Here is a 21,946-nt window from a genome sequence, read left to right as displayed (position 1 = left end):
TCAGCCTGAGGCTTCGTTCACCCCGACTGCAGCTGGCCTCCGCGGCCCGGACGGGGAGGTTCCACCGATGTATCAGGACCTGCAGGCCATGTTTTCATCGGCCTTCTCTTCCTTTTTGGCAGCTGGTCTTCATCAGGCGTCTCAGACTCCGAGTCGTTCAGCAGGGCAGCCTCCTCAGTTGAGTCGCCAGGTATCCTCCTCCCAGGTGACCAGGAAGCCATCAACGTCCTCTTCCAGGGCGGACTCAGATCACGGTGAGGAGTGTCCAGAGGACATAGAACTTTCGGAGGATGAGGACCTTCCAGTGGACGCCCCTGCCTTTAAAGGGTTGTTCCGTCCGTCTATGTTCAAATCGCTATTACATAAAGCCCGTGTTACCACCAATTTGACCTCTTCCGTCACGGATCATTCTGGCGCCCCCACGTCCGCGGGGCCCCATGACGCTTTGTTTCTGTCTGCTAAGCCGGACAAAGATGTGATTCCGTGCCCCCGTCTTTTTCTGGACGTTCTACAGTCTCCTTGGGGGCAACCTAGCTCTATGACATCGCCCAGCACCCTGGATAGGAAGCTATACTGTGCCGCTCCTGATTTAGAGGATCTTTTGGCTCTTCCCACGGTGGACCCCCCGGTGGCGGCTTTGGCGTCAGGTGCCCTACCTTCGTCTGACTCCCTGGACGGTCTAAAATCAGAGGACCGCAGAGCTGAACTGGCCTTTCGCAGGTCGCATCAGGCGGTTTCCTGGGCAATCAGGACGGCAACCGCAACCTCTTTCTTTAATAGAGCCTCGCTGATATGGTTGAAACAGCTACAACAGAGGTTGCCTCCGGAAGAGACTCGGTTACACCAGGACATAAATAAAATTGTGGCTGCCACCGAGTATTCGGCTGATGCGTCACTGAATACGGTAAAGTTCGCCTCCCGCACTTTAGCGTCCACCGTTTCTTCTAGGCGCCTGTTTTGGCTTCGTCACTGGAAAGCAGACCTGAAGGCCAAATGGAGGTTGGCGTCTGCCTCTTATAAAGCGCCAAACCTGTTTGGGCCTGCCTTGGAGCCGCTACTGATAGAGGATCGAGACAAGAGAAAGGTCCTTCCAACTGCGTTTCGCCGCCCGGAAAGGAGGTATACACCATATAGCCAGCGGCCGCCCTTTCGTCCTTTTCAAAGTTCAGGCGGCTCCTTCTTCCGCAGACCTTCCTTCTCGGGCCAGGACAGAGCTCAAGGCCGAGATTCATTTCGCGACCGCAGCAGGTTCCAATCTCAGTCTAAGCGCCCCTTTCGTGGCTCCAACTTCAGACAGCCTCGCAGAGGCAAATGACTCGTCCCTTCCGGGCCCCATTGGCGGGAGACTGCACCTCTTCTATCCCCAGTGGGCCCGGTCTACCAAGGACTCTTGGGTGCTACGCACCATTTCTTCAGGTCTTTCTATCGAATTTGCTGGAACCCCGCCAAGTCGCTTCGTTTCTTGCCCGGTCCCCTCATCTCTAGAACGTCGCGACCTGATGATGCAGGAAATTCTACATTTGCTACACATAGAGGCGATAGAGCCGGTTCCCTTAGCCCAAAGGGGATTAGGTTTCTACTCAACCTTTTTTCTGGTCCCCAAGAGCTCGGGGGGATGGCGGGGCATACTGAACTTAAAGGTATTAAACCTGTCTGTGGTGTATCACAAGTTCAAGATGCACTCTCTTCGTTCTATCCTGACGGGAGTGCGAAAAGGGGACTTACTACAATCGGTGGACCTCAGAGAGGCCTACCTGCATGTTCCGGTACACCTCGACCACCGACGGTTCCTGAGATTCGAGTACGACGGGAGACACTTCCAATACCGGGCGATGCCATTCGGCCTGTCTTCCGCACCGCGCACGTTCACAAAGCTGGTAGCGGTTGTGGCCGCCTCGCTCCGTCAACATCCAGTCCGGGTAATGTGCTATCTCGACGATGTCTTGATACTTTCCTCTTCTCCTGTCCAGGCAACTCAGGACCGGTCTCTAGTTCTAGACACTTTCCAACGTCATGGGTTCTCAGTGAACATCGAGAAAAGCCACCTGGTTCCAACCACGAGACTCATTCATCTGGGGGCTCTGATAGACTCAGTCAAAGGGAAGGTCTTCCTTTCTCCAGACAGAGCTCAGAGCGTCACAGACTTACTTCTGCAAATCCAAGTCTTGGAGAAGGTGCCTCTCTCGCTCCTTGCCCAACTGCTCGGGAAAATGGTGTCCTGCTACAATATCGTTCCGTGGGCACGCAGACACTCCCGAGCCCTGCAGTGGTTCCTCCTCCCCTTCCAACGGTCGGGCCAGGCTGTTTCGAACCACAGGGTGTATCTACCTCCTCAGATCCGTCTGTCACTGAACTGGTGGCTGTCTCCGGCGCTCCTGAAGGGCTGCGACTTCCTGGAGCCGGAGAGGCTGACTTTGACGTCGGATGCCAGCCTGAAAGGTTGGGGAGCGCACCTCGGCGATCTCGTGGCGCAAGGTCAGTGGTCACCGTCCGAAAGCCGCTGCAGCATAAATCTGCTCGAGCTGCGGGCGGTCAGGTTGGCGCTCTGTCATTTCAAAGAATCGGTGGAGGGGAGTCACATGCTGGTCCTCACCGACAATACGGCGACCAAAGCGCACATCAACAAGGAGGGAGGCACAAGGTCCAGGTCTCTAATGTTCGAGACGGAACATCTATTCAACTGGGCGGAGACTCATCTGCTATCGATAAAAGCGGACCACATCTCGGGGGTGGACAACGTACGCGCCGACTGGCTCAGCCGGGAACTCATCGACCCGGCAGAGTGGCAGCTCCATCCTCGGCTGTTTCAAGAGATTTGTCGCAGGTTCGGGACACCGGAGATAGACCTGTTCGCTTCCCGGAGGAATGCCCAGCTGCCCCGATTTGTGTCCAGGTACCCAGATCCGTCGGCGGAGGATCGCGACGCCCTGAGATGTCAATGGCCACAGGGTCTACTCTACGCCTTTCCCCCCATTCCTCTGTTGTCTCGAGTGGTGAGGAAGTTGCTGTGGGAGAAGGCGGATCTAATCCTGGTGGCTCCCAACTGGCCGCGCAGGGCCTGGTACGCGGACCTGGTCGACCTCTCCGTAGCACCACCCTGGGTGATCCCACTACATCAGGTATCACTGCTCCAAGGGGCCGTCTGTCATCCAGAGCCCCAGTGGCTCCACTTGGCCGTTTGGCGTTTGAGCGCGTCATCCTGAAGAAGTCAAACTTGTCTGACGGAGTTGTGCAGATTATTCAAGCGGCCAGGCGACCTTCTACGTGCAGCATTTATGAGGCTTCCTGGAGGTCCTTTTGTGCCTGGGGGGCCTCGAGACATGTGGATCCTACCTCGGCGACGGTGGAGGAAGTTCTGGATTTCCTCCACGCGGGTCTACAAAAAGGTCTAGCCCCTGCAACGCTGAGGCGTCAAACTGCGGCTCTTTCTACCGTCCTGAAATGTCCTCCCTACGATTCTCTCTCGAGGCATCCGCTCATCAGGGGGTTTCTTCATGGCGCGACGAACTTGTCTCCTCCTGCAGTACACAGATACCCTACCTGGGACCTGCCGCTTGTGCTGCAAGCTCTGACTTCCCCCCCCTTCGAGCCTCTGAGGTCGGTCTCCTTGAAACATCTATCGCTTAAAACTGCGTTTTTGTTGGCCATCACTTCGGCGCGAAGAGTGTCGGAGCTCTCGGCGCTCTCAATTCGTGAGGACCTTTGTATGTTTCGCGAGAGCGTAGTGATTCTCAGGCTTGATCCTACGTTCATTCCGAAGGTGAACACCCATTTTCACCGGGCGCAGGAACTCTCCTTGCCAGACTTCTGCCCGTCCCCGCGAAACTCTACCGAACGGCGTTGGCATAAATTAGATGTCAGACGGGCTCTTCGTATATACATTCGCCGGACTTCTTCGTTTCGCCGGACTGAGGCCCTGCTGGTTTCATTTCATCCGGCCTCGATGGGACAGAAGATTTCTGCGGCCACGGTGGGCAGGTGGCTCAAAGCGTGTATCTCATTATCGTATGAGTTGTCAGCGAAACCTGTTCCGGGGCGCATTCTTGCACACTCAACCCGCAGTGCGGCTACCTCCGCGGCTTGGGCGACACAAGCGTCGGTGGAGGACATCTGCAGAGCGGCCACGTGGTCCTCGGTGTCACAATTCATCCGCCACTATCGGATTGACTCGTACGCTTCCTCGGATGCTGCCTTTGGACGGCGGGTTTTGCAGAGCGTTGTGTTGGACAGGGGGTTGGGGGCATCCAGTCTCCCGCCCTAGTTCTTTTCTTTGAGCTTGGGTATGTCCCAGCTATGGACAGTGGGAGCAGCACTCTGGAAAACGGACGTTGACTTACCTGAACGTCCCTTTTAGGAGTGCTGCGACCACTGTCCATTCCCCCCCTAGTTGTTCTGTTGTGTTCTGCTGTTGCAGTTTCTTTCAGACTGTCTGCCGTGGCTCCTGATTGCCTGCCTGGACTTGCTGTTGGAGTTTCCTTCGAGTCTTGCTGTGTCTTCGTGATAGACTGGAGGACCATGGGATTGGAGGCGTGCCTTATCAGGGAGAGTGTTACAGCTCTCACTCAGTTACTGTCAAGATCTGGAGTGGAGTTCCCAGCTATGGACAGTGGTCGCAGCACTCCTAAAAGGGACGTTCAGGTAAGTCAACGTCCGTTCTAGATAATTTTATACATTGGATGAAATAGAATGTAAATTAATATTTTATTTAATAAAAAACAAAACTGATTGTATAATCACCATTTGGTTAGAAAAAGAAAAAATGTATAGTTAATGTACTTCTGAAAAGTGAACATTCTTGCTTATGCATCTCTTTTTAAGAATTACATAATAATCCTTTGAGATAGATCAGTGATATCCCCCATATAGAACTGAAACAAAACCCAAATTCATTTGGTGAATTCATTTGAGACCCTTGAATTTAAAGTCACTGTTGACTGATCCACTGTGATATTTCCAATGAGAAATTGTATGAATGGAAGATAAAGATAAGGCCTTGGGGCAATTAGTTGTTTTCATGTTACCCACGTATCATAAAAAGAGGTGAATAAATCTACTTTAAAAGATATAAAAAGTTTAAAGATGCCTGATGTCTATAAAACATAAGTTAGCTGTGGTACACAGAAGGCAGGATGATCTTGAGACAATTAAGTAGCTGGCAGCCATCTCAAAATTTATTTCTTGTATTGAGGAATGCAGAAAAGTGAAGGAAAAATACTTTTTGGACAACATAGCATATACTGAAAATTGGGATGAGGAGATAAAGTGATAAAATCTAACTGAAGTGGGATATCCATTTATATATGTCCCACAATCTAAGAAAAGCAAATGTTTACCTGTTTGATTTACACTCTGACCTTTAAATCTTACTGAGTAGTCAAAGTGATTAACAAAATTACAAAAATGAACAGTATCAAAAATGAAACTTAACACTAAACTAGCTCCTAAAATAATTAACAATTATGATGAAACATTCGCTGTATTGATTTTGTAAAAGAAAAAAAACCAATGGGGCACAGTGCCATACTTAAGAGGATGTTTCATATCTCAAGAGCAACACAGAAAAAGATCTCATGCACATTTCTAGTAAGGCAGACATCTCTGCCAGTAAGGGCAAATTCAGAAGGGTCTTTCCAAGATAAGAGAGATACAGCACTATAACTTGTAATTGACTACTACTGTATTTTTCGGACTATAAGATACACTGGTGTATAAGATGCACCAAGATTTCGAAGAGGTAAGTAAGAAAAAAAAAGTTTTTTCCCTCCCTGGCCCTCAGGAGCACTCTGCAGGCCTCCCAAACCCTCTGCGCGCCCTGTTTTTCGCAAAAACGGGGGTGTTTTTGCTTTTCCCCAGCCCCAGGAGCACTCTGCAGACGTCTCGTTTTTCGCAAAAATGGGCAAACAGCACACACAGAGGGTTTGGGACACCTGCAGAGTGCTCCTGGGGGCTGCGGGAGGGCAAAAATGCCCCTGTTTTTGCAAAAATCGGGTGAAAAACAGGCCTATTTTTCGCAAAAATGGAACGAGGGGCTTTGGGAGGCCAAAAATGGCTGTATTCGGTGTATAAGACGCACCAACATTTCCACCCTCTTTTGGGGGGGGAGGTGCGTCTTATACTCAGAAAAATATGGTAGTTAGGTTCTCCTATGTAATAATTATTCTTCAAAAAAAGTGAGAAAATTCCTGAAATAGTTACAATGAAGTGCAATATATTAATAATCCCTAGCATTGGTAGGGAGGAAATGGAATATACATATTAAAGAAACTTTTTCAGGTAGTTGAATTAATAATACTATGTCAGAAGAATATAGGAAAAATTTTTAAAGTCAGGTAATGATCTGGCCTGGAGGGGGCACATCTTCTCCTGCAAAGCATGTTTGATTCACACAGGTTTTCTTTTCAGATGTCCACTGTTAAATAAATAGGCTGCATTATACTGAGTACTGTAAACTTAGTCTACAGTTCATTTTAACAAGTGTTTAAATGGATATCAAACAAACAAACAAACAAACACAAACAGTTGGCATCATGTCTATAATTCACTTATCCAGGTAGTTCAACATATGAGCAATAAATACTATAGAAAATAGAGACTGAAATTTACATTGGGATGAGATATTAGAACAGCTGTAAATACCAAGTATTTGTAAAGTAAATGGAGAGTTTAAAAGTAATATCAATTTTGTGGGCAGAATTCAGGAATTCTAACCTAAAAACTCCTCTAGAATAATAGCCAGGCATTGTTACTCCTAAACATCTAATTAAAATGTTATTCCCTCTCAGATGCAAGAGGCATTTATCTCATTAAAATAACCAGGAGTCTAACTTTCAAAACAAACACATCTATAGTTGGGTGTATAGTTTTAGATACTGCTATTAGATTATTTTTATTTTTACTTTGTGAACTATTGTAAAAGCAGTTTTGATGGCCCATCATATGTTTGCTTAATGCTAACATATGTGTAGTAACTTTCTCTACGCTAGAATTATTAACTCATTTGTTCACGCATCCCTGCATGATTTCCCACGATAATTCTATGAGCCAGTATTTGGTATTTAGGCACAAAGAGAATAGTTAGGCTGTTGTACTATATACAAGGTGTTATGGTTCAAACTTGACTTTGTAGTTCCCTAAAGCGGTCATATCAATGCATATCGGATAGTCATCTGATGAGAAGTCTGAAATCCAATTCTCAGTCAGGGAAATGATCACCTTCCAACCCCCAGCTTGCTTCCTTGTTATTTTAAGCAGGCTGACATTCTGCCCAATCTGTTGGAAGCTGATTTTACTTTTACTATCCAAATTTGGAAACTTCCTAATGTCCTTGGAACAATTTCACTAATTAGCATCTGTTGTTCCTTAGCAGAAGTATTCTGGAAAATACTGTTTTAGAGATTTTTGGTCTGAGCTCAATTTTCTTTTTTAAAAAAAGTTCACACTTTTCATCTAAACTGAAGAATTCCGAATGCATTTGAAATCTTTTCACTGGAAAAGAAGTTTTTTACTACCTTATTTTAGGTAGAGCCACTAATGCGTATCTTAAAATGCAAATTTTAATAGCAATAATGCAGAACACTCTATCTCTGAACCAGATATTTTAATTTTATATTAAAATATGGGAAATACAGTATTTCAAATTTGAGTTGATCTCTTCTGTATATATTGATTTAAGGATATAATAATGGTTTTAATAATTTTGATTATGTGCCATCAAGTTGTTGTCAATTCTTAGAGACCATAAAGATAGATTGTCTTCATGACAATCTGTCCCTAACTTGACTTTTCAGGTCTACCGGTGATGTAATGTTTTCTTCCTTCCACCTTTGCCAGCATTAGAATCTCCTCCAGATAGCTAGGCATTCACATAATGTGCTCAAAGTAAGACAATTTGAGTTAGAATCCTGTTAGAAATATAGTTTGTTTAAAGATCCATATGTTTGTTGGCATCCACAGCTGTGGTGAAATCCATTTTTTTTTACTACCGGTTCAATGGGTGTGGCTTGGTGGGTGTGGTGTGGCTTGGTGGGCGTGGCAGGGGAAGGATACTGCAAAATCCCCATTCCCTCCCCACTCCTGGGAGAAGGATATTGCAAAATCTCCATTCACACTCTACTCTGGGGCCAGCCAGAGGTGATATTTGCTGGTTCACCGAACTGCTCAAAATTTCCGCTGACGGTTTTCCGAACTGCTCAAAATTTCCACTACTGGTTCTCTAGAACCTGTCAGAACCTGTTGGATTTCACCCCTGGTCCACGTTATTCTCAAGAGTCTTCTACGACACTTGAACACCGTTAATACTCTTCTCATACGGCTTTTTTAAAGACCAACTTTCACTTGTGTCAGAGGGAACATTGTTTCCATTATTCTGATTTTTGTAGGTATAGACACTTCATGGTGTCTGAATATTTTTTTCCAAGGCTGTACCAAATGCTAGTCTATGGCATATTTCTTAACTATTCCTTCACTCTTGAAAGTTAATTCTGAAAAGCAGAAATTGTCTACCACTTTGCTATCTTCCACATCAGAGTTGATATTTTACTGATATATATGACAATATTTTATTTATTTTATTTTATTTTATTTTATTTCGAATTTATATACCGCACCTTCTCCTGAGGGATTCAGGGCGGTGTACAGCCAGCTAAAAACATACAATACAAACATTAAAAACAATTAAAAGGATATATATTAATTTGGCCCCAATTTAAAATGACAAACCAGTTAAAATGTTTTTAAAAAATGTTATGTTAAGCCAGCAGCTATTAAGCTGCTGTGAAAAGAAGAGTACAATTGCAAACTTTCATAAAATTTAGAAAGCAAAATGCTTTGCAAAGGAGCATTTTAAAGATGATTCCACACTTTGGCTTGACTTCAAATGATGATGTATTTTCTGGGAATGATTTTTTGAAAATAGCTTTTGCTTAAGTAGCTGTGTGTGTGTGTGTGTGTGTGTGTGTGTAGTGGAATCTGACTCTAGCTTCTGTTATTTCCATTTGTAGCCAAGAGGGCTGAAAAGGTATTGAATTCAACATCCACTTTGTCTATTGAACAGATAAAGCAAATGAAATATCTCAATACATACAATGGTTTAAGTAAGATAAGTAGCCCAACAAAAAGCAACTTGGTGCTTGTTGCGACTATTGACCTCCTAAGTATCTTTATACCCAATGTGTATTAAATGTCTTTTTTTAAAAAAATGTACCCTGATATCCTGAAAAGTAAACCATTATTGTAGTACTGTGTTTCCCCAAAAATAAGTCCTCCTCGGATAATAAATCCTCCCCCGAAAATATTTAACCTCATGCGCAGCCAGTCCCCACCATTTCCTCTGGTTAGGGTTAGGGAGGCAGAGCTGGAAATCAGGTAAGACAGCAAGAGGATCCCCATCTTGCTCCATGCGCCCAAAAATAATAAGACCTCCCCGAAAATAAGGTCAAGTGCTTATTTCGGGGTTCAAAAAAATATAAGACAGGGTCTTATTTTTGGGGAAACACAGTAATGATCACATTTGTAAATTTATTTTAAAAATCTATGATTTTTTTTTACTTATGTAAGCTAGAATCAACAATTCCTATAAACAATTGTATTCTGAGCTATTCTTTAAGAATAGCTATCAATATCAAATTATACTGCCACCATATTTAAGGATTTGGATTAGCAATTATTTAAAACTGAGGCTGAAGCTTCTAAGGGACCACTTTCATATCAAGTTCTAGTGGTCCATTTGTAACATATCCATTCTATAGGCATAAATCTATTAAACATTGGTATTTGGACCATCAGTGAGGGCGCTGATTGAAACTATTTGTCTAATGACTCTAAACAATCTACTTTACAGTAGATAATGTCAGTTCACATTATTTATCTGGATAAAGCTCAAAATAAAAGCTAATAAAATAATTAAAATGTAATCTGTACATGTAAAAATTATCAATATTAAAATATTCAAGCTTTTAATATTAATACATATAAACTATATATCTATCTATATATAAAAGCGAAAACCACTCATGCTGTAATCACGAAATCTCCAGAACCTACAAACTTGAAATTGCCATGTATGTTCCTTTTGGCTTCTAGGTGCTCACTAAGAAAGGATTTTTCAAAATGACCATCAGAGCATTAGTATTTCATATATTATTATTAACACGCTCTGATGCTAAGGAGTTCTACTCCCCCTCCCCACCTCAAAAGAAATCTGTTCCAAATGCAAAACATAAGCAGAGGAGAGGAGTTTCAGTTTCAGTTTTACTTTCAAAGCAGCAAGCAGCTTTACTACAGAACAGTTGAGCTAAACTACGGCCAGGCTCCTTCCTGTCTCCTTGCTCACACAGCAAATACTGTTTCACTTTCCAAACAGCCCTCTGATGCTAAGGAGTTCTATTCCCCCTCCCCACCTGAAGAGAAATCTGTTCCAAATGCAAAATACAAGCAGAGGAGAGGAGTTTGTTTCAGTTTTACTTTTACAGCAGCAACCAGGGGATAGGATAGGATAGGATAGGATAGGATAGGATAGGATAGGATAGGATAGGATAGGATAGGATAGGATAGGATAGGCCTCTGTGTGGCAAGCCTGAAGGAGAGAAGGGGATAGACATTTCTGTGGGGTAAGGCTGAGGGAGAGAGGGGAGAGAAGAGGCTGATCATAACTACTCATTAATTTTCAAGCTTTAAGTGTCAATTTATCAAGCCCCATCACATAGTTTCATAGCGAAGCACGGGTATCCAGCTAGTATGTATATATTGTATACATATAAATAAAATACATAAAAATAAAAATAATAAATATTTTTGTGGTAACCATTGAAAGAAATACAGTTTCTCAGAGCTTATTTTTGGTAGGCAGGTATTCATTCCTAAGAACAAAGTAATCCTTGTATTTAAAATTTACTTCCAATTACATTCATTAGATTTTTCCCTAAAATGCTAAATATCCCCTGAAATGTCTAGTAGACAGCAAATGTCTAGTAGACAGCAAAAAAAACCCTTTTATCTCTTAGTAGTAAAGGAATATACAACATATCCACAAATCTCCAACCACACAAATATCCTTTATAAAAACTTACTGAATTGCAAACTAAGCCACTTAACTACCAGCAGCAAAGTAACAATAGGGACCAACCTGTAAAGATACAGAAATATACCTAAGTACTCTTTCCAGCCATTCCTGTTTAAAATACCAACATGGACAGTATCTCTTACTTGTTGGTTCCTTTTGCTGCTGTTTCATCACCTCCTTATTTTCTAAAAGTAGTTTACAAATTAATTTGTGTCCAGTATCAATTTGGGAAAGATCCACAAGTCTTAGCAAACTTATCCAACCCCCCCTCCCCCCAAGATAAAAGAATAGGTCTGAGTGAATGAGAAAGTGAACTTCTCCATTTGGTAAGGTGTTTTGCATTCACTCAGATTCAATTGTAATTCTACTTATTCTCGATGATTTCAGTCAAATGGCAATAATAATTCTTCAAATGTTTAATTTACAACAACATTTTATTTTGAAAATGTGTCTCTTTGTTGTTTTCCTCAATTGCTAATCGTTTAAAACCCTTGAGAAAGTGCAACCCAGTATTCTTAGCTACAGAAGTTTGCCATTCAGAGATAAATTTATATATATTTACAGTAAATAAATTCTGAAAACAGAAAAGATAAACTGAAAAGATACTTTCTACTCTTAAGAAGAATAAGTTGTTTACCTATGTTTTTTACATTACTGTCAAATTATTTCCAGAGAGAATATTAATTGGTTGAATTTGCAACTGTATTTAATAACTGATCCCCTCCTCTTTCCAGCTTCCAGCAGACCTTACCAAGATGCATCTCACAGATAATCAACATCCGCAGGTGACACATGTCCCTTCAAGTCAGTCTGGCTGCAGTATTGCCAGTGATTCTGGGAGTAGCAGTTTATCAGACATCTATCAGGTAAATTTAAAGCTCTTTTATTTTCATAATCATAGGTGTAGTTTATTGAAATATTCCACAGAATAGAGAAAGTGTAGCGTTGTTTTTTTTTTTTGTTAAATGTGACTTCTCCTCTCCTACAGCCAACACAATGACAAGCAGGGATTAACACCAGGAAATCAATTATCAATCAATCAGAAAACAATAGCCTAATCAAGGAATATTACCAAGGAGAAAAATACACTTCCACCAAAAGTGGCAGGGCAAGTTATTATATGTAAACAAACTGTCCACACAATAGCACTGATTGATGATGTTACCTAATTTGAAAATGAAACATCTACAAGCAAACAACCAGGCAAAAGGAACACCTTTTGTTTTTGCAAGTAATTTTAACTGAAAACTAAATCTCACAAGTTTTTACCATGGAATTAATGAGGAAATAGTTTAAATGGAGAAGATGTTATTGATCCATTAGTGCTGACAATTTAGTAATGCATATGCTATTTGCATTATAGCAAGGAAAGATAAGGATATTTAAAGAAAAAAGGTGTTTCAAAATGTGTAATTGCTAAAGATTTGAATCTGTAAACATGAAGTAGCTGGAATCCTTTAGGCCAGCGGTTCTCAACCTGGGGGTCGCGACCCCTTTGGGGGTCGAACGGCCATTTCACAGGGGTCGCCAAAGCCCTCTCTCGCCCCCCCATGCCTTCACTCACCCTCACTCTCTGCTCTGTTGGATCGCCGGCCGTTCGTTTACCCCGCCCACTCCCAATCTATTGCTGCCTCCGATGGCTAGAGGAAAAAAAACTGTTTAAATTCTTGCCGCGGGGCTTCAAAGGGCCGCCCTATAGCCAGTGGTGCAGCTGAACTGTTTGTTAAATTGCTGGCTTGCCCCGCCCCTCCGCACCACTATTTATTGCCAATAAATAGTGGTGGGCGAGGGACGGGGGAACCAGCAATTTAACAAATGGTTCGGTGGTTTTTTTGTAATTTTATTGGCCCGCGGAGCTTCAGCATAGGCTAATTAGCCCTTGATTAGATCGGCTCCCGACCCCCAGCTGATTTGCTCTCAGCTGTTTTGCTCAGGGCTCTGCTGCTTGCTTGGAAAGAGTGCAGATTTTTTCCCCCCTATCTATGCTGAAAAACGAAACTGAAACTGCTTTGCTGTTGCAACTTGGAAAATTAGGCAGGCAGATTTCTTTTCTTTTTCCTCACCAAAAAAGGTAGGTGCAAACAATGGGAAATTTAGGGAAAAAGAGGAGATTTTAAAACACAAAAGAAAAAAAAGCTCTATTTAACTAAGGAATTGTAATAATTGAGATACTATTAATTGTATATTGTGTTGAAAGCAGAAATGGTTAAGTTGTGGTTTGGAGAAATATATGGAGGAAATTATTTGGTTTATTATTATTGGTAAATATAATTAATTGATTTGTAAGAAATTGGATTGCATGGAAATAATTGGAATATTCATGTTCATATTGATTAATATACAAAAAAGGTAGTTATATAACTAATTGATTTATATTAAAATGTTGAATTTATATTAAACAACTGTAATATTACATAATTAACCAATGTGAGGATGGATATAAAAACAGATGACAATGGGAAGGGGTATAATATAGAATAGAAGGGAAAAATTGAATTTGATTAAGATTAGAGATGAGGATGAAGGGTAATATTGTTTTTTTTTTTACAAAAATAGATGAGGAATAAATATGGCAAAAAGGAAATATAGAAATTGTAAATTTAATTGAAATGACTAAACACTGTTTAAATTTATGAACCGGCCAAATACTCTGTTCAAAGAAAATACATTGTATGTTTGTATGTGTGTTTCTAATTATTGTTATTTATTCATATTTGTTCTCTTTTATTCTTTAAAGTTTAACAATTCATTCTTCATCTTAATATCTTTATATTTGTTTGGGGTTGGCTTTCTTCCCTTTCATCTTTTTTATTGTACAGCAATCTTTCTCCTCAAACCTACCACCTCTCTCTTTTCTTTCCTTCTTACTTTCTCTTCCTCCCCCTCTTCTTCTCCCTACTTCCTCTTCCTTTCTCCTTCTCCTCCTCTCTTCCTCCCTCTCTTACCCTCACTCCTACTCTAATTTCCCTTCCCTTCCTTCCTCCCTCTCTATAGCTGTATCCTTTTATGCATATGGACTACTCAGAGGGCTGAAAAAGTTATTTCTGACTGGTCCTCGCACTTTTGACCAGTCCTCGAACTTACGACTGTCCTCACATTTTACGTTTTTGCCCTATCTTGTCACCATGGTGACGAGAAGCAGTTGTGAAATGAGTGACATGGTTGTTAAGAATGCTACAATGGGCATAAATGATGACCAGTCATAAGTGCGAAGACCGGTCCAAAGTGCGAGGACCTGTCAGAAATCACTTTTTTCAGCCCTCTGGGTAGTCCTTTTGTGCATATGGACTACTCAGAGGGCTGAAAATGTTATTTCTGACTGGTCCTCGCACTTTTGACCAGTCTTCGAACTTACAAATGTCCTCACATTTTACGTTTTTGCCCTATCTTGTCACCATGGTGAAGAGAAGCAGTTGTGAAATGAGTGACATGGTTGTTAAGAATGCTGCACGGGCATAAATGTGAGGATGGTCATAAGTGTGAGGACTAGTCAAAAGTGCGAGGACCTGTCAGAAATGACTTTTTTCAGCCCTCTGAGTAGTCCCTATACACATAGCCATGGCCACCCGGTCACATGACCAGCTAGCCACGCCCACCCAGTCACATGACCTCCAAGCCATGCCCACAAAATAAGCCACGCCCACAGAACCGGTAGTAAAAAAATTTAGAACCCACTCCTGGTTGGGGGTCACCACAACATGAGGAACTATATTAAAGGGTCACGGTATTAGGAAGGTTGAGAACCACTGCTTTAGGCAATTGACTATTAGGAACAAGCTAGGCTAAACTGAAATAGAATAGAATAGAATAGAATAGAATAGAATAGAATAGAATAGAATAGAATAGAATAGAATAGAATAGAATAGAATAGAATAGAATTCTTTATTGGCCAAGAATTTGTCTAGAGTGAAGTAGTTAGCATTTCACTGTAGTATGGAAATGTGTGGACACAACTATGTTTGTTAACTCAGGCTTACGAATTTGGTTAATCCAACCAAGATTCATTTGGCTTTATATTTAGTTTCCTATCCCCAATTCAGCAAACTCTTTCTGCCCATGCTGCCAGTCCAGTCCAGTCCAGTCCAGTCCAGTCCAGTCCACCCCCATTCCCATTCCAGTTCCATTCTAATGCTTTGGTTGATAAAAGTCAATTTCAAGTATTGTCACTTTCTATTGTTTTTTCCTTTTGTGTGAGTGGAAAAAAACTCTTTTAAAATGGTAATGTGATGGCACTAGATATGTCAAAAAATAGTTTCTTTTAGTTACTATCTGTGCAGTAAGTTACTAGTTGCTTTATCAGACTAAATCAGCAGTGCTGATAATGGTAATGGTGGTAATGGTCAGATTGCAGAAAAACTTGTATATTTTATCAGGTTTATGCATGTGAATAAATTCTTCACAGGCTATGTGCTTCACATTATTAAACTGTGACATGCTTGGACTATTATATATTACTTAATAACCTATAAAAATTCATATGGTGAATGAAAAATGCCAAATCAGCTTGGAGCTCTTTGAAGTTGGGTGGCATTAAAATACCATAAATAAATCTGTTCACCCACGGTTAGTCAAATTAACAATGGGACAGTATGTGTTATTTGGAGTTAGTTTACATGTACCCTGCCTTACTTTTTTTTAATTTAAAGACTTTATTAAGGCTGGTGCAATAATATCTAAGGAAGAAGCCCTATGAATGCATTGCTTACATATGCATATATATGTAGCACTCAACCTGCCTACATAGATTGCAATATAAACCTGTTTTAACAGGGATCATTAGTCTTTTCAATGTCATGTTTATATTTATATAATTATTTTGGGTATAATTCAGTAGGTGTTTAAGCATCTTTAGTTTCATGGATTTCCAGTGGACAGATTTATATATAGTTATGTGCTTAAGTTTTCAATTGAAATGGATGGGACATAAACTTTTAATTCTTAATTTGGGCTGCTAGTTTATAAGAATTTTATCATATTCTACCATATGAGATTTGCACCTTAATTAAATTTATTAGCAAATTACTTCCAGCTGTGGATGTGAAAATCTCACTAATACTTTCCAAATGTCTGTGTCACAAGATGATCCTTCTAGTATTTTTATTATGAAGAATCTTATCATTGGTATGTGAATTTTGAATTTGGATATCTGATTTAAACAAAGAAGCAGGCAGAGGGATGCTTAATGTTTCCCTTATATTCTCTTTTGCTTTTCTGATAGGCACACAGATTTTAATTTTTACAGACTGGGAGGAAAATCTACTTGCTGTGAAAAACATATTAAGTTTGGGAAGACTTGTGTACTTCCCATTCTCTGCTTCTAAAAAAGCAATATAATAATTTTGCTTAGTTTTTAGTCTTTGCTTAAATAATTTGGATATTATTTTCATCATTGTTGTTCCGCCAGGCAGGGCTGTCAATATAATAATTTTAAATTGGGGTATTTTAATTTTTGGGGTTTTAAATCGGCCAAATCTATTTAATTATTTTAATTTTTAATTATTGTTGTGTCTTGTGTTTTTAAATTGGCTGTACACCGCCCTGAGTCCTTCGGGAGAAAGGCGGTATAGAAATAAAATTATTATTATTATTATTATTATTATTATTATTATTATTATTATTATTATTATTATTATTATTATTATTATTATTATTATTATTATTATTATTACATCTGCCTTCCGTAAGTAGGTGAATTTTGAAAGTGCTGTGACTGAAATTTCCTGTTCTTGTTGGGAATTTTAAAGGTTGTAATTCTGAGAATACCAGATTTGGAAGACTGCAGAACATCTGGGAATTCTCATCTGATGGAAACATATGAAATCATGAAATTGAGGGTTTTTATTATGATCAAGGGTCGGAAATGAATAGAAAAACAATAGATTTTTGACATAATCAATATCCAGTAGATAAATATTAAGTAGAAGTGTTGACTCATGAATCCACTGTGCCACAGTTGTTAAACTTGCTGCTATAACCATTTGTTGGTTCACAAAGTAGCCCCCCCCCCAATATTAAATATCAGAAAGCAGTAATATAATACTATAAAAAATAGAGGTTTGGAATATTTTAATATGTAACCATAATTGGGACTGGTAAGTTGGCTGTTAATCAAAGAGACCACTAAAGTGAAATGGCAACTACACCATTTCACTTTATGATCTTACTTCAGTATTTCTTTGCTTTATAGATATACATGTGATGATTGGTTGCAGAGTTATTTTTTCATTACTGGCATAATTGCAAACAGTCATTGTATGAGACAGTTGTTAAACAAATCCCACTTATGTTCCTTTTAATTTTTGCATGGATTATCTTCCTCCCAAAATCTCTATGAAATTGGAGATCTGAGGAATAAATCAAACAAATTCTACATCAAATGTTGCTAGCAGAGCTTTGCTATCCATCACCATTACCATCAAGTGAAGTACACAACATCCTAATTTTGAAAGGACCTCTCCCAAATTATCTTTAAGCCATTGTGTTAAGTGAACTTGGTAATGTACCGCAGCAGAGATGTAATATTTGTACTTCTGTACTGACTCCGAAGACACGTTTTTTGTTTGTATTGCAACCTGATCCTTGGATGATGTATATTCTAAAAATGATAAATCATGACATGACTGCACTGCATAGTGTAAGCTTACTCATATTTATTGGAACAAGTTGTGATATAAATAAAATTTTCTCTGATCAATAAATATGAGACACAGCTTCCACCAAAATCTGTCCCGTGGAATAGAATTAAAGGCTCATTTTAAGCCAATAAATACAACATATAAGGGCTGTTATCCATGTGTATATTTATATATTAGAAATTGTACGATGTGATACTGACCTAAATGTGGGACAGAGACAGCACTTTCACCCTTTTGTGTAACCCTTGGAGTAAGCTGGATGTAGACTAGTGCACCTGGCTTTTCTTGATCCCTTGATAGCCTGCAATACTATTGACCATAGTGACCTTCTAGATCAGCTGAAGTGATTGGAGGTGAATGGCACTGTATTGTGCTGGTTCTCTTCTTCCTCTGAACCGGTTCCAATTGATCATAGTGAGAGGTCCTATCCTTGACCGCTACTTCGTGATGTTCTGCAGGATTTGGTGCTCTCTTGGCTCCAGTTTAAAATATCTACATGAAGCACTGGGTAATATCATCCATCATCATATCTATGAAGATTCTCAATCATCCAGATCATGGTTGTCCCAAAGATGCTTTTTCAAGAGGCAACTGGACTTCCTTGCTTTTTCTTTGAAGATATTTCTCTTCTTATCCAAGAAGCTTCTTTAGCTCTGACTGGATGATGGAGAATGGAAGGATTTATATTTCTTGCAGACAGCTGGTCATTAGCATCCTTTTAGATAATTGTAGAGGCCATTTGGAGGACCCTGTGTCCTCAGGGTCACCTAAGTAGTGCAAAGGGTATGAAGCATTCTGGAACTGCTGAAAGCACCATGTTGTAGATGATGTCTTATCCCCCCCCCCCACACCATTGAGAGAGGGCTGTTCAATTTGAATTTTGAATCAATTTGAAGTGGTTGTTTTGTTTCCCCAATGTACAGAGTTGCACAATGTGGTATATGCAGTACAGTGCAGTGAGATGTGCAGATCTGTATATTGGGGAAACAAAACAACCACTTCTTAAACTCATGGCACAACATAGGAGAACAAACCCATCAGGATAAGATTCAGCACACCATCTACATTTAAAAGACAAAGACCACTCTTTTGAAGACAGCAAAGTCAACTAGCATGTTAGGAAGATATTAATGATAGACAGATTTGGATTTTATTTTTATATTATTCTATGTAATCTGTCCAGCAAATACTAATTATTGGTCAAATTAATATTTTTTCTTAAATGGGACTTTAAGTAATATTTCTTTTATGCAAAGCTTCTTAGCTTCTGCAGTACCATGGTCTTAAATGTTTTCAATCTTAGGCCTCAATAATCCTGGAATATTTGTTTATTTTTTCTAGTTATGATGTTATTTTCTTCTGAACCTATTAGGAATGTTAGACTACCTTACTCTAACATATACAAATTCAACAGGTTTCCTTCTTCCAGAAATACTAACTTTTTTTCCCCAGAAAAAACTGAACATTAGAATTTATCTCCCCCCCCCCTTTTAAATCATGTAATTCTTTCCTCTGTGCCTTTTCAGATCAGCCAAGTTTTATTTTGTGGTTAAAATGCATTAGAGTAGTGAAACAAGAGAATAAGACAATTGAAACATACCATATTTAAATTTTTTCCTAATTCATGCTATGTAGTCAGAAACATTGGCCCATCTCTCTCGTACCTCTTATTAATGCCTCAAATAATTTATGGCTAGAAAATTCTTAGATACACCTCAGTATTAGGAACAAAAAAAAAAATCCTGCTTTTTCTCTTAAAGAACAATTCGGTAAGTTTTGTAATTTGATCCCTCTTACTCAATTTTATATGTTAGCCAAATAAGAATGAAATTAATTGAGGCTTTGATAGATTGTGAAGAATTTTATGAAGAAAAATATTGTTTTCCTTCATAAAAAGCAATCTGGAACTTTTCAAATTGAAGATTAGATAAAGTTGGGATTGGATTTAAATTTATCTACATCTCATGACATGACTTTGGTACATAACTTTAAATCTGATACAGATAATTCTCGGTTAACAACAGCAACTGGGATCGTAATTTCCATTGCTGAGAAATGCAGTTGTAAAGTGGTACGTCATGTGATCGTGCTATTTAGCGACAGAAATCCTTCCATTCTAGTTACAATTGTCAAGTTACGTACATCATGATCCATACTTGCGGATGTCATGTGGTGACCATTTGTGACCTCCTGCCAGCTTCCTCATTGACTTTGCTTGTAGGCAATCATGTGACTGTGGGACCTCTCTAGCTGTTATAAGTATGAGGACTACTCATAAGTACCATTCTTTCAGTGCCATTCTAAGTTTGAATGGTTGCTGAATGAGTGGTTGTTAAACAATGTTCACCTGTATGATATTTGAATATATAGTTTTTCTTATCGCCATATCAATATTTTTTTTCTTCTGGCAAGTTATGTGATCTAGTTAAAATTCATTGTATTAAGATTTTCTGTTTTTGATATCAACCATGCTATTAATAAAATCCTTTTGGGATGAACCAATATTTTTTAAAATAACTTTTTCCTGTTGTTGAATAGGTTTTAAATATTTGATTTCAGAGTTAAACAGTATTGAAGTAACTTTTAAAAACAATCTAGAATCCAGCAAGTCAGTCAGATATCCATATGTAAGATACAGGTTCATAACTGCTTGTGTTGGTATTTGTTTAACTAATGGTAATGGGTTTTACTTGATTTCCCTAAGAGTGGTTTGACGGATGGATCATAGGATTTATTGCCTTGGAAAATAAAATATAGTCAATTAGCCAGCATCATATGCATAAATGTTTAACTTTAAGACACTTAAATATTGTTTATTGCTTGTATGTTTAGGCTACAGAAAGTGAGATGGGAGATGTAGATTTAACTGGTCTCCCAGAAGCGCCTGTAGATTCTGAAGATGATGAAGAAGAAGATGAAGACATTGACAGAACATCTGATCCTCTGCTAGGGCGAGATGTTGTTCGGGAGTGTCTTGAAAAAGAACCTGCTGACAAAACAGATGATGATATTGGTGAGAAATAAAAATATTGCCTCCATAAATAAATCTGTTATATTGTTGTACAACCTATTACAGTTAATACATAGAGATGCAGTAATGAATTACCCAAATAGCAATCATTATTGGGAGTGGAATGGCATTGGGAAGGAAATAAATTATGTAGGAGAACGAGAGCAGGGAGAACAATGCACTCAAGATGGGACCCTGAAGGTATGGTGGGAGATATGATGGGTCATGCCCTAAAGGAAAGTGGCTTGAGGGTCCAAGACCAATTCTACACTCTAATTTCTTGTATATAGTCCCAAGATCTGGTTCCTGAAGATTTAGGAGCTCTGGATTCTGACTGTTGTTATTTAACCTTAGGTTTCCTTGTAATAAAGCTCATCTCATTGATGACTTGATTATAGAACAAAGACCTGGCATGTATCATTTAAACTTGATTGAGTATGGGAAGGGCTGTTTTCTCTCACAAATCTTTCTTCCTAGATTTTGGGTTTTGCATCACCTGAAAGTCTGGGCAGGAGATGAAATGTGGCTCTTATCATTTAGGGGTCCTGGTGGGCTTTAGAGATACTACCACAGACATAGCCAGATCTAGGACTGTTTATGAAACTGGGTTATAGGGATCACTTGGGACTGTTGCTTGCTTATCTTCCTCCCTGATCAAATTTCTCAAATCTATCCAGTTTCGGGATAGATTTCTCCAGGCTTATGTTTATGGAGGATTTCTACCTGCCTTCTCTGGACCTGGAGTCAGAGGTGGCTTGGGAGTTCATGACCACCTTGGCAACTATGGTGGCCTCACATTCTCTTGTATCTGGAGTTCTGAGCAATTATCCCCTATTGTAGGGAGATGGGTAGTATTCAATCATCCCACCGTAATTGGGTTGTAGAAGGAACTTGAAAATTTTACCAAGGCTGTGACACACTATCCAGCTGAAAACCAGGTTGCTGCTTGAGATAGGCATGTGACAAGGGCCGTGATTGGATCATGCTATGCAGAATCTCTTGTGAGTCTGGATCCTGTATAGCATTTTACTTTATGGAAGTGCTGTGGGAGATGAAGCAATGGAAAACACCCCTAGATCGTGTCAGCCATGACTGGATGGCCTTTGCACCAATTCAACTTGGAAGCTCTGCTTCTCCACATTTCGATCACTTCCTGATTGGATACTGCAACACTCAATACACAGGCCTGCCCTTAAATATAATTGTGAAGTTACAATTGGGTTTGGAATGGAGTGGCACCTG

General features: G+C 40.0%; 1 protein-coding gene across 1 annotated transcript in view; it reads left to right on the top strand.

Moving 5' to 3' along the window:
* The window catches only part of RAPGEF6 (Rap guanine nucleotide exchange factor 6), a 164,313-nt gene that overhangs the window by 91,360 nt on the left and 51,007 nt on the right, over positions 1-21,946 (top strand). Inside the window, exons 7-8 of the mRNA XM_070937314.1 lie at positions 11,794-11,925; positions 20,527-20,707. Coding sequence (XP_070793415.1) covers positions 11,794-11,925; positions 20,527-20,707 — 313 coding nt within the window. The remainder of the gene's footprint in view (positions 1-11,793; positions 11,926-20,526; positions 20,708-21,946) is intronic.

The sequence above is a fragment of the Pituophis catenifer genome, unplaced genomic scaffold (genome assembly GCF_029215685.1).
Source record: "Pituophis catenifer annectens isolate HBS135680 unplaced genomic scaffold, rPitCat1.0.hap2 SCAF_2, whole genome shotgun sequence".
Taxonomy (NCBI): domain Eukaryota; kingdom Metazoa; phylum Chordata; class Lepidosauria; order Squamata; family Colubridae; genus Pituophis; species Pituophis catenifer.
This window is presented reverse-complemented; position numbering and strand designations above follow the sequence as displayed.